A 13,666-nucleotide genomic window follows, 5' to 3' on the forward strand; every position below is an offset into this window, starting at 1 on the left:
TTAACAGTGTCAGTGTAGTAAAGAATATGAAAAGAGGCCATAAAACACCAGATGTGAATTCTGTTAGATGCCAGTTGTCCTTAATTGGCGAAAAGAGTTTGCTTGTCATAAAATAAATCCCACTTTTTTGATTTTGCAAATGTCATCTTTTACATTGGTTAATCATTCACCTGTCTCAGCAGGTTGGACTTGTTGGACAGTTACAGTGGCTGCCACAGTTTGATTCTGGCTGCAGACGTTTCCCTATCCATTAGGCCACGACTGCCTCCTGTTTGCCTTCTCTCTCTGTCCATGTTGTCCGTCTGCATCAGTGTGTGAGCTGTGCTAATAAAACTTTAGAAATCTTTAGAATCTGGGCTGAAGGATCAGGTACAGCCTCTGTTTTCAATAAGGAAATAAACAAATGCAAAGTTTCTCCCCATTGAATAGTGTTACATTACCTCCTCTCCTGTCATTTTGAATGTTATTCCATCTTCTCAGTGAGTTCCACAGATTCCTCCATCTATATATGTGGGAGAAACAGGATTTAAATGAAAATTTATACACTTGGACTCACTCAGGTTGTTCTCTTCAGTTTCCTGATTCATAAAAACATCTTCAAACCACTGCACATACAAGTCATGTTAAATGAATGTGACATTAAACTTAAAGCCTCAGGGCTACAACCAGTCACTGGATTTGGGTGTTAAACAGCATTTACATAAAAATCTGTTTTATCAGGAACAAAAAAAAATAAGTAAATAAAAACCAACAGAAACCGAAACTCCCAACAGTTTAGGTCTGTGTATTTTCCATACAGTTTCAGGTTTCTGCTGATTGGTACTGTGCACTTGGAGGCGTGGCCATCTGTTGTTCATGTTCCTGTTCAAGCTGCAGATCTCAGCAGGTACAAACTGTTCTCTAAGGAAGAAGAACTTGCTGACACATTTTTCCTTCAAGAACATCAGCATCTGTGCTCTTATTAACTGTGTTGACCTGTAGACAAACACTGTAAACTCACAGTAATGTTTTTTCTTTCAGGTGCACGGCTTCTCACAGTCATAATGTCAGTGTTTGAATGGAGGAAATGGTTTGGTGATGGCAGAAAATTTTTATATGACAAACTGATTTTGAAAGAAGAGAAAGAGTTCTGAAAGGGGGCCGTTGCAAAAAGCAGCTTGACTGAAAAGTTCACTCAAAAAATTGAAGGAAAAAAATGGACAGTGTTATTAAGCTGCTGAAGAGCTGATGAACAGAGAAGCAACTGAACCAGCAGACAGAGAAGTGAGAAGCTCAAACTGAACAGACTGAGGAAAATAACGTATAACCAAACCATGGAATTATGCAACAAATAACAAAAACTGATTTTTTTCATTTCTCTCCACTGATTTAGCATAGATTATACAGGTGATGCCATTATGTTATCATTATCAAAGCAGCCATGTGTAGCCTAATCACTTTTCCCATTTAAATTAAAAACTCTGTGGTTCAGCTTTTTCTGTCCATCTGTCTGCACTTTCACTGCTTTATTTTTCATTCATTCATAAAATATTTTTTCTTTTATCCCTGGCATTGTATTCATTTTTGGGACCTTCTGGTATCCCTTGGGTCAAATTGTTCTGGGCATTCAGAAATAAAATTTTACTTCATAACCCATTAAATTCAAACAATATAGATAACATACATGGTTATTTTTTGTAATTGATCTTTACTACATCACATTTAACAATGGAAGTGTGATACTCTTTTTGTCATAAGGTTATAATTAATGTGAAAAATCTGTTTAATGTGTCAAATCATGTTTATCTTGGGAAAAAAATGAGAGTGAGATAATATTTTCATTAACATTTAATATTTTCAATACAAACTCTTAGTAAATAAACTTGGAAGACTCAGTCACTTTTATTGTAATGAAATGACAATTACAGATGAACAACTGAGACATAGTCCTCTATTTAGTTTATGTATTATAGGCCTATATGTTCATCATGTAAAAGATCATGAGTGTCCACCGTAACATTTCTTCTTTGAAAACTACAACAGGCCAGCAGCTTGTCTAGGTTGTCTACCCCTCCTTTGGTGGTGTTGTAGTCAAGTAGGAGCTCTGTCTTATGGTCTTCCTGGCCACTTATTGTTCCATTTCTGTGTAGAGTGCTCATGAGCACCACATTTTGTCTTTATTTTGGTATAGAAGATATCAGGGAAGTGTTGGCTGTGAACAAAAAGTTCTGCTTGTCTTCACATTTAGAAGCTCAGGTGGGAGCTCCTTCTTATTTTCCCAGAATATTCCAACCATTGTTATCTTTCTTTTGAGAAGCTCCTGTCCCAGGGTGTACGATGTGAAACAATTGTTACAGCTAATGTTGTGGCCACTGAGGCCTTGTGACATATCTAGCACCCCCTAGATATATTCTTCTTTTCCAGTTTCTTTTAGCAGCTCCTCCTTCTATCTTCCCTGTATAAATTTGTATGTTCCATGCATATGATGAAATGGCATCAGAGGCAGCGCAGATTCTGAGGCCATACTTTGCTGGCTTTCAGAACATATACTGCCCGAAAGGACAACAGCCTCTAAGTGTGAGGCTGTGTCTCAGTGCTGTTCCTACAGCCAAAAATAATGAAATTCTTTTATCCTGTGTAACTTAAAACTGCTGTATTTATGTATAAAGCAGAGAATAACCTGCTACCAGGTGGCATTTAGAAATTCTTCAGAGGAAGAGATGGGGGGTTATAATTTAAGAGGCAAACTAAATGTGAAGATTCACTCTATTTGTATGACAAAAAAGTTTCTGTATATTTACTGCTGGAGTAAAATTGTGCAACTTAAAGCAGTTTAAAAACAAATATAAGATCCTTTTCACATGGTGCAGAGATGAGGCACTGCTCAACAATAAGGACTGCCTGATGGCCGGGGGCCAGCGTGCGAGACGCTTGGGACAGTAGACCGGATTGTCACTGGCCCGATCCTCGTCACTAAAGTTTATAATTTGCCTGCGACCATTTGTCAATTGCTTTCAAATACGGTCCTAGAATTGAGAAACAGTTTGTGTTTTTAAGCCTTTAAATGTGAACTTCTTTGTGATGTCGTGAACACCATATTGCTTTTTGGTTCCTCTTATCTGATTGGATGTTGTGAGTTTTTTCCATCACCTGGTAACAACCAGTACAGCAAAGAGACGGCAACATGGCAGCAACATCAAATTATGAAGCTAAAAGAAAACGTCTGTTTCTAATGTCTTGGAAGTAGACATTTACATGGGTACAACATGAAGTGATGTTTCTCTGTCAGTGTCATTAAAACAGCTTCATTCATTTTTATACGATGTATACGTCAGAACTTTATCTGCAGTTTAAATGTAGAGAGCTTCAGACCACCTGATCAAGACCACCAACAATAAAACTTTTTTACATAAATTCTGTTTAATGACACTCTGTTTAAGCTCCTCGGTGGCAAAGCACCGGGGGTGGATGAGATCCGCCCTGAGTACCTCAAGTCTCTGGATGTTGTTGGGCTGTCATGGCTGACACGCCTGTGCAACATCACATGGCATTCGGGGACAGTACCCCTGGATTGGCAGACCGGGGTGGTGGTTCGTCTTTTTAAGAAAGGGGACCGGAGGGTGTGTTCCAACTACAGAGGGATCACACTCCTCAGCCTCCCGGGGAAGGTCTATACCAGAGTGCTGGAGAGGAGGTGGTCGAACCTCGGATCCAGGAGGAACAATGCGGTTTTCGTCCCGGTCGTGGAACACTGAACCAGCTCTATATCCTCTTGGGGGTGCTCGAGGGCTCATGGGAGTTTGCCTGATCAGTTCACATGTGCTTTGTGGACTTGGAGAAGGCTGGAGGTTTTTTCTTCCGTTAAAGGGAGTTTTTCCTCTCCACTGTCGCCAAGTGCTTGCTCATAAGGGAATTGTTGGGTTTTTAGTTTTAGTTTTTGTAAAGTGCCTTGAGATGATTTGTATTGTGATTTGGCGCTATACAAATAAATTGAATTGAATTGAATTGAATTTGCCGGGTTCCTCGAGACATCCTGTGGGAGGTGCTCCAGGAGTATGGGGTCCGGGGCCCTTTGCTGAGGGCTATCCGTTCTCTGTACAAAAGGGGCAGGAGCTTAGTTCGCATTGCCAGTAGTAAGTCAGACCTGTTCCCAGTGCACAATGGACTCCGGCAGGGCTGCCCTTTGTTCTGTTTATTACTTTTATAGACAGAATTTCTAAGCACAGCCAGGTTCCAGAGGGAGTCCAGTTCGGAGACCACAGGATCTCATCTCTGCTTTTTGCAGATGATGTCCTGTTGGCTCCATCGAGCCAGGATCTCCAGTGTTTGCTGGGGTGGTTTGCAACCGAGTGTGAAGCGGCTGGGATGAGAATCAGCACCTCCAAGTCCGAGGCCATGGTACTCATACGGAAAAAGGTGGCTTGCCATCTCCAGGCCAGGGGGGAGATCCTGCCTCAGGTGGAGGAGTTTAAGTATCTCTTGGTCTTATTCATGAGTGAGGGAAGACAAAACGTGAGATTGACAGACGGATCGGGGCATCGGCAGCAGTAATGCAATCGGTGTACTGGTCCGTTGTGGTGAAGGAGCTAATCTGGAAGGCGAAGCTCTCTATTTACCGGTCAATCTACGTTCCTACTCTCACCTATGGTCATGAGCTTTGGGTCATGACCGAAAGGACAAGATCTCGGATACAAGCAACTGAAATGAGCTTCCTCCACAGGGTGGCCGGGCGCTTCCTTAGAGATAGGGTGAGGAGCTCGGTCACCCGGGAGGAGCTCGGAGTAGAGCTGCTGCTCCTCCACATTGAGAGGAGTCAGTTGAGGTGGCTCAAGCATCTGTTTAGAATGCCTCCTGGGCACCTCCCTGGGGAGGTGTTCCAGGCATGTCCCACCGGGAGGAGACCCAGTCTCCCGGCTGGCCTGGGAACGCCTCGGTGTTCCCCCGGAAGAGCTGCAGGAAGAGAAGGGTGTTAATATAGGAGTTTGTTGTTTCATTATTTATTTAATTATTTAATTTATAAGAATTATTAATATTAGTGGAACTGCACTTGTGATCAGACTTATGGCTGCTTCATTAGTCCTGTTCCTGTTGATTTGGCAAAGGTGGAACTATGGCCAATCAGTACACTTACAGTATACTACACAGCATACCGATGAGTGTGGGTAGAGATTTCCCAACTAGAACTTAAACATGAACTATTTATGTCTGCAAACTTCACAACTCTTACATCTAATGTATATGTAATAGCTTACTTTGGGCCAGTTTAGTTGCAGGAAGTCTGCTTATTTTCTTCCTGGGAAAATATCAGAATCAGAATGAGCTTTATTGCCAAGTGTGTGTGCACACAAGGAATTTGTTTTGGTGGGGGGGGGGTACTCCAGGGCAAACAGACATAAATACAAATACTACAAAGGATCAAACAGTAATGCTACAAATGCTACAAAAACAAATGCTACAAAAAACTGAAGAAAAATGCACAGATAACCTGAAGGCAGAATGTAAGGGGAACTAATTGGTGTGCAAAGAGCAAAAAGGTGCCAGTCATAGTGCAGGTGGTGGAAGGGAATGGTGGAGAGCTACGAGTTTAAGAGTTGGATGGCCTGAGGGAAGAAGCTTCCTTTGTGCCGGGCTGTCTTGATGTTTGGAGCTCTGAAGCGCCGGCCAGAGGGTAAGAGCTGGAAGAGGTGGTGGCTCGGGTGGGGGGTGTCCAGAGTGATTTTCTGAGCTCTTTTTCTCACTCTGGAGGTGAACAGGACTTGGAGGGTGGGTAGGGTAACACCGATGATCTTCTCAGCAGTCCGAACTATCCTCTGAAATCTTCGGATGTCTGATTTAGAGGCGGAACTAAACCAGACAGTGATGGAGGAGCACAGGATAGACTCGATGACCACTGAGTAGAACTGGGTCAGCAGTGTCTGTGGAAGGTTGAACTTCTTCAGCTAGAGCAGGAAGTACAACCTCTGCTGGGCCTTCTTCGTGATGGAGTCATGTGGAAGTTCCACTTCAGGTCCTGAGAGATGGTGGTGCCCAGGAACCTGAATGACTCCACTAGTGCCACAGTGCTGTTCATAATGGTGAGAGGGGGGTGGTTGGGGGCATTTCTCCTGAAGTCCACAACCATCTCCATTGTTTTGAGCGTGTTTAGCTCCAAGTTGTTGTGACTGCACCAGCAAGCCAGCTGCTCCACCTCCTGTCTGTATGCAGACTCTTCACCGTCCTGGATGAGACCAATGACAGTGGTGTCATCTGCAAACTTCAGGAGTTTCACAGAGGAGTCACAGGAGGTGCAGTCGTTTGTGTAGAGGGAGAAGAGCAGTGGGGAGAGAACACACCCCTGGGGGGCGCCGGTGCTGGTGATGCGGGAGCCAGAAGTAAATTTTCCCATCCTCACTAGCTGTTGCCTATCCGTCAGGAAGCTTGTAATCCACTGACAGGTAGAGTCAGGAACGGAGAGCTGGGAGAGTTTATTCTGGAGGAGTGATGGGATGATGGTGTTGAATGCCGAGCTGAAGTCCACAAACACAATCCTTACATAAGTCCATGGTTTGTCCAGATGTTGCAGGATGTAGTGCAGCCCCATATTGACTGCATCATCCACGGACCGATTGGATCTGTAGGCAAACTGCAGGGGGTCCAGGAAGGATCCAGTGATGTTCTTCAGGTGGGCCAACAACAGTCTTTCAAAGGACTTCATGACCACAGATGTCAGAGCCACCGGTCTGTAGTCATTGAGTCCTGTGATTTTTGGCTTCTTGGGGATGGGAATGATAGTGGAGCGTTTGAAGCATGCAGGGACTTAACATAGCTCCAGTAATCTGTTGAAGATCAGAGAGAAGATGGGAGCCAGCTGGTCAGCACAGGTTCTGAGGCATGTTGGTGAAACCCCATCTGGTCCTGGTGCTTTCCTTCTCTTCTGCTTCCTGAAGAGTCGACACACATCGTCCACACTGGTCTGAAGTATAGGAGCGGGGGAGAGGGGGTTAATGGTTAGAGGTGTTAAAGGTGTTAAAGGTCGCTCTGGAAGACAATCAGAGCAGGTGGGGGGTGATTCAAATCTGCAATAGAACTCATTCAGATCGTTCACCAGGGTTTGATTGCCTATTGAGGAGGGCGATGAAATCCTGTAGTTGATTATTGTCCTCAGGCCTCTCCACACTGAAGCAGAGTCTTTAGCTGTAAACGTGTTTTCCAGCTTTTTGGAGTAGCTCCTCTTAGCTGCTCTGATCTCCTTATTCAGTGTGTTCCTGGCCTGATTATACAAGACACGATCACCACTTCTGTAGGCATCTCCTTTGGCTTGACAAAGCTGTCTGAGTTTTCCAGAGAACCAGGCTTTCGTTAAAAAAAAAAAGTTAAAAAAGTCCGGGTGGGAATGCACATATCCTCACAGAAACTGATGTAAGATGTAATAGAGTCTGTGAGTTCGTTCAGGTTTGTGGCAGCAGCTTCAGAAACACTCCAGTCAGTGCATTCAAAGCAGGCTTGTAGCTCCTGCTCTGTTTCCCTGGTCCACCTCTTGACAGTTCTCACTACAGGCTTAGCAGATTTGAGCTTTTGCCTGTATATTAGTATGAGGTGGACCAGACAGTGGTCAGAGAGTCCTAAAGCTGCTCTGGGGACGGCGTGGTATGCATCCTTTATTGTGGTGTAGCAGTGGTCCAGAATATTCCCCTCTCTGGTGGGGCACTTGATGTGCTGCTTGAATTTGGGCAGTTCATGGCTCAAGTGTGCTTTATTAAAGTCTCTGAGGATGATAAAAACAGAGTCCGGGTGCTGCTGCTCCATGTTTGCGATTTCCTCAGCCAGCTGAATGAAAAGCACTTCCAGGTCAGGACAGCAGATCTTCTTCAACACTGTTACATCTGTACACCACCTCTCATTGATGTAAAAGCAGGTCCCGCCACCGTGTGATTTCCCTGTTGCGTCTGAGTTGCGGTCCGCTCTGATCAGCTGGAATCCGGGCAGATGGAGCGCGCTGTCCGGTATGGCTCCATTAAGCCAGGTCTCCGTGAAACACAGAGTCCTTGTCGAAAAGTCCTTGTTTATCAAATATAAATATCAAATCTATGAGCTGCCCCACTTTGTTTTGAAAGTTTCTCAGCCATAATGCATGGAAATGATTTCAGAATTGCTTTTCATTTCTTGAAACTGAAGACCACAGTGCTGTGTTTGGTGCCCACCGTGCTGCAGCAAAAGTAGAACCACGACAGAAAAAAGAGCTGTAGCAGACAGTGTGTGGTCTGCCAGCCTCAGTCTGATTACGAGAATGTCATGATGCTGATTATGAGAAAAGAAATCTTTGCTGTGCAGCAGCAGGAATGTGTACTGCTTCATCAGACCAACAGTCCACATCCATTTTAACCAGCCTGTCCCTGTTTGGGCTGCTGCAAACTCTGCACCCACTTTAACTAATTGCTTTGTAGCTGTCTTTAACCAAAGCAGCAGACCTATACAGTCCGTTGATGTGTCATGTTTGTGTCCTGTGTGATCAGTGGAACCAACACAAACACAAGAAATAAGGTGATTCCATTTTCAGTTTCCACAGAGCTCAAAGCAGAAGCAGGAACTGTGTGGTTTCATAAGGACTATATACAGAGGTTGTTGGTGCAGGTTGTCAGTAGATGGCAACTGCACATCAAAGATGGAGAAAGTTCTGACAAAAAAATTTGCTCTTCGGCACCTCAGCATCTACGGGGCAATCATTGTGATGTTCACCTACAGTATTTTGCTGGACAGGGACTTTGCCTGCACCTGCGAACCACAAGTCCTTGACTGTAATTTGTACATGGCTCTGCCAGTTTTTATGATATTTATCTTAGTTCTCTGGATGGACAAGTCACTTCACAGAGTCTGCAGGTACAGATGCTCCATCTCATGTCGATGCAGGTTCTGGGGTTTTCTCATCCGTCAGATTCTTCAGTCTGGTTGTGTTGCAACATTGTGGGCAGCTTTTGTGTTACTGGAGGGAGACTGGTATGTCTGCTGTCAGAACGATCACAGTGAACAACAGGCACATTTAGCCTGCAAAGACAAGAAGAGCATCACTGAAGCAGACAGAGTCCTCATCGCTGAGCTGAAAAATCATTCCAGGGTCAGTGTTTTTCTTCTTTTTACACTTAATGTGAAAGAACTGACAGATGTTGACATGATGCTGTAAATCAGATCTTTTCTGCTCTTTCCTTTCAGGTTATTGGCTCCTTCTTACTCTTTGTTATCATTTGTCTGGCGGCCCTAGTGTCAGTGATTAGTTGGAGTAAATGTTGTAGAAAAGATTTATACTACAAACTGATTTTGGAAGAGGAGGAAAATGTTCTGGATGAGGCTTTGAGGAAGTCAGCAAAAAGAAAGTTGATTGAAGAAGTTAAGAATAAAATACATGGAGAATGTTGGGAAGATAGTTTGGATGTTGCTGAAAAACTGATAGATGAGTCAAGCAAACCATCAGTTAGTGAACAGGAGGATCAAGAACCAGAGCAGCAACAGCAGGAAGTAAATGAAGATCAAGGGGCAGATGCTGAAGGACCTCAGGTAACGTTTCAGTCAGTGTATGATTTCAAACAATGATGTGTGTTATCAGGCTGCCAGATGTTCCAGCTGTGATTAGTTCAAGCCAGTTTAGTCACTGTCACGTTTCTTAAATGTTGGAGTCTGAACTCTGAACTATGGATCAGATATTGTGAATCCAACACATTACATCTGTTTTTTCAACTGGATTCACTGACTGTCTAAAACATTTTGCAGGGCGTTGAAGTCTGAGCTGACAGGTGAATATGTCCTTTCACAGGTTTGGTTTTGAATAATTCCATGAAATGATTAAATAAACTGTGTGTACAGTACTATCATTTGTTGTAGAATAACATTAGGCATTTTACTGTAATTTAACTGCCAACTTCGCTGCCAGACTTTTTACTGTTCTTTTAGAATTATTTTTTTTACACCATCGTGTAAATAAATGAAGTGATCAGTTAAAGTTTATTTAGGTAATTTAAATTTAGTATTTTTAAAGTAATTTCCTAAAGTAAAAGTTACAGGTAAAAGTACTGCATTTATAATTTTACTGAAGTAAAAATACAAAGGTATTAATACCAAACTCTACTTGAAGTACCAACAGAGCAGTGTCGCAGTTTCTGCAGCAGATTCAACCTGAGCACGTCCAGAATCTGGAGTTTTCTGACAGAAATCTTGTTTTTCTTCCACAGAGTCGACACCTCTGGTCCCAAAATCCACACTCAGCAAGAAAAAGAAATAAATAAAATAAACAAAAACACACCACTGGTTTGGTGACATGTGACACAGAGAAATGTTGTTTTATTAATCAGTTCATCATTGGACAAACTCAGTGTTATTGAATATGATCACCGTGTGACATAAAGAAATCATTTATATGTATCAGATTATAATGTGGAAATTCTTTACTGCTTTCTGATAACTTGTACATTAGTGATCCTCTAGACATTAAAAAGGAACAATACGACTAATTATATCTGCTGTTTCCTGGTTTTTTTAAATTTCTACTTCACTGTTTTTCAGTCAGTAGTTAATTATGACCGACTGACTGATTATGATTATCAAACAGTTTCTCATATATCAGTGTGGACTTTCTTTGCAGGAAGTAGAAGTTCCACAGAAGAAAAAAGTTGGAAAAAAATCAACTATTTTACTTATAAAGAGGGATAGTCATTTCTTTGATTAAGGACTGAGTCTTTAAAAAAAACTGAAATGCGGTAAAATTAACTTTAAAATCAACTAAAATAATTAGTTTTTCAAATGTGTTACAGAAAGCAGGTGTAATAAATCCTGAACTTAGTTTTAGGTTCCAGAACAGCTGATCAGTGTTAGTCCAGCCACCTCTGACCCAATTGAGATAACATGCACAAGGACTATAAAAAGTCAGCTCAGGTACAAAGATTCAACATGGCAATGCAGCAAAAAGATCTACGTTCTTCACACAGGTCGAATCAGAAATTCGTATTTATTCCTATGCAGAACATGAACACATTTCTCAAAAAGAAAACAACACAACTGCAGTAGCAAAGTAGCGTGAAATTGTGTCGAAAAAATTATCTTTTATATATATTAGTTATATTGATGACCTTGGTGGCGTTTAAAGGAAAAGCGTTCCAGTTTATTATTTCACGCTGTAAAATATGAAATATGTCTCCCTCTCCCCTCGTAGCGTCGCCGCATAAAAAGCGCGATTTTCTTCATAGGATTTCTCTCTCTGGCACTGGTAAGTAGACGATGCCAACTCTCTTATTATTTTACTTGTAACTTATTATTGCTATCAATCGCTGTTCTTACCTTTTCTGTTGTTACTTCTTACATGCACAGAAACATCCAGTGTCGCATATTTTTTTGTTCGTTAGAATCCATAGAACATAGTGCACCAGTGTTTTAGTCCAAAAGACGTAATATTGTACAGTAAATCCATAAATCCATCGTCCTCCTCATAAAAAGCGGTAATCCGGTTCGTTTTACGGTTGATTGCGCCGTTAATTCAATAAAGTTTGGTATAAGCTTCTGTGAATCACAGGAGGCCTCAATCAAACGTGTTCGTTACGTTTCACGGCGTAACTATGCATAAAACCAATAGGAATCGCAACTCAGAGTAAATCCCACTCAGGGGCATAGACAAATTTCTAATGACAGTAGAATCAGCCAGTCGCATTGTTTGGCAATGATGACTGACGTATCTTGTAGCCAATGATGAGCCCTTTCCAACGGCATGTCATTTACCATAACCTAGAGAGTGTAAGTGGGCTTTAAATGCCCCCCTAGCTTTAAATGTGCTAAAAGTTTTAATTAGAAACTTAAGATTATTTCAAACATGTTAACCAGGAAAAAAATTTAAATATCAATAATTTATTTTAAGAAATCTGTTTGTTACTATTGTAACTTATGTCTTTCTCTTTAGCTTGAAGACACACACACTGGTGAGTAGGCTACATGGATCGCCGTACTCTTAGAAAGAGAGCAGTAAAAAAAGTAAGTTCTTTCTTTGCGTCCTTTCACAATGAGGAGAATGACTTTACTGCCTGTGGTCCTGAGAATACTGCAGTTAATTGTGGTGAGCAAGTAGTTAACCAGAATGAAGATCAGGGACAAATATGGGACAGTGATGGTGAGTCCCAGAACGATGACGTGGGAAATGTCATGTCTTTGGATGAGTCTTTGTGTGATTGGGCAGTTCATTTCAGGGTGTCTTTGGTAGCTTTGACTGCCCTTCTTTCCATCTTGAGAATGCATCATCCTTCACTACCAAGGGATGCTAGAACTCTCCTAAAAACAACAACCTCCTACACCATTCAAGATCTTGCTGGTGGTACTTACCACTACTTTGGTATTTTGAAGGCCTTTAAGAAGAGTCTAGAACAAATATGGTCTTGTATTCCAAACAGCCATGTGTTCAGATTGCAGCTGAATGTAGATGGATTGCCTTTGTTTAAAAGTTCATCATTGCAGTTTTGGCCAATCCTTGGCTTGTTACAGGGTGTTGCGAGAAAGCCTGTTGTCATTGCACTGTTCTGTGGCAATTCAAAGCCAAATTGTCTCACTGAGTATCTAAAAGATTTGGTCATGGAATTACAAGAGCTCAGCAAAGGATTTGTTCTCAATGGGAAACAGTGCTTCATAAAACTAACATCTGTAATTTGTGATGCTCCTGCAAGAGCTTTCATTAAAGGAACAAAAACTCACACTGGTTACTCTGGGTGTGATAAGTGTGTCCAAACAGGTGTCTATCTTAAACATAGGATGACATTTCCCGAGGTCAGCTGTCCAAGCTGCTCTGATCTTTCTTTTGAACAGATGTGTGATGAAGAACACCATATCAAAAGCTCTCCATTAAAAGATGTAGGCATTGGCATGGTATCTGGTTTTCCTCATGACTACATGCACCTTGTCTGTCTTGGGGTAGTACGTAGATTATTAGATTTATGGTTTACAACAGGGCCATTGTCTTGCCGCTTGTCCTTTCATCAGATCGAACAAATATCAAGGAAACTCGTAGACTCAAGACATTTCATTCCAATGGATTTTGCTCGCAAACCCAGGGGGCTTTCAGAAAGGCTTAGGTGGAAAGCAACAGAATTTTGTCAGTTTTTGTTGTACACAGGGCCAGTGTTTCTCTTCAATGAATTGTCAGCTTCTGTTTATAACAACTTCATGTTATTGTCTGTTGCCATTTTTATTCTTGCCAGTCCTTCATTGTCTGCAGCTCTTAATGATTTTGCAGGCAAATTACTTGTCTCATTTGTAACACACTTCAGTGAATTGTATGGCCCCGAATTTGTTACATACAATGTTCATGGTCTTATCCACCTTTCTGATGATGTCAGACTTCATGGACATCTGGACCTGATATCTGGATTTCCATTTGAAGATTATTTGGGTAAGATGAAAAAGATGGTTAGAACTTCACACCATCCACTGGCTCAGGTTCTTCGGCGAATTTCTGAGATGGATCGTTTTACAGAGATCGAGGCTTTTCAGCGAAAGACAGAGTTGCAAAAGGAGCACAGCCATGGACCAGTTCCATCCTTTCTGGTAGACCTAAATGTAGTTCAGTTTGAGGAACTTGTTGTGAGTGGGACCACAATCAAAATGTCTAGTGAGGGAGACAGATGTGTAAAGATGGGTGAACATATTGCTTTGATTGAAAACTTTCTTCAGTCTCTGGGAAAGATTT

The 13,666-nt window shown here is 42.0% G+C and overlaps 2 protein-coding genes across 3 annotated transcripts in view; both read left to right on the top strand.

The window, feature by feature from the left end:
* The window catches only part of LOC113145485 (replication factor C subunit 2-like), a 76,277-nt gene that overhangs the window by 3,720 nt on the left and 58,891 nt on the right, over nt 1-13,666 (top strand). The window lies entirely within an intron of this gene.
* Nucleotides 8,611-10,389, top strand: LOC113145483 (uncharacterized). 2 transcript variants are annotated; one of them, XM_026332270.1, is made up of 4 exons: nt 8,611-9,070; nt 9,166-9,507; nt 9,721-9,763; nt 10,179-10,389. In XM_026332270.1, the coding sequence occupies exons 1-3, from the start codon at nt 8,621-8,623 to the stop codon at nt 9,733-9,735; spliced, it is 807 nt and encodes a 268-aa protein (XP_026188055.1). In that variant the 5' UTR covers nt 8,611-8,620; the 3' UTR covers nt 9,736-9,763; nt 10,179-10,389. The 2 variants fall into 2 exon arrangements, with proteins under 2 accessions (XP_026188055.1, XP_026188053.1); XM_026332268.1 differs by having other exon boundaries at nt 9,721-9,743; nt 10,179-10,388.

This window comes from Mastacembelus armatus, chromosome 7 (assembly GCF_900324485.2).
Source record: "Mastacembelus armatus chromosome 7, fMasArm1.2, whole genome shotgun sequence".
NCBI classification, from domain to species: domain Eukaryota; kingdom Metazoa; phylum Chordata; class Actinopteri; order Synbranchiformes; family Mastacembelidae; genus Mastacembelus; species Mastacembelus armatus.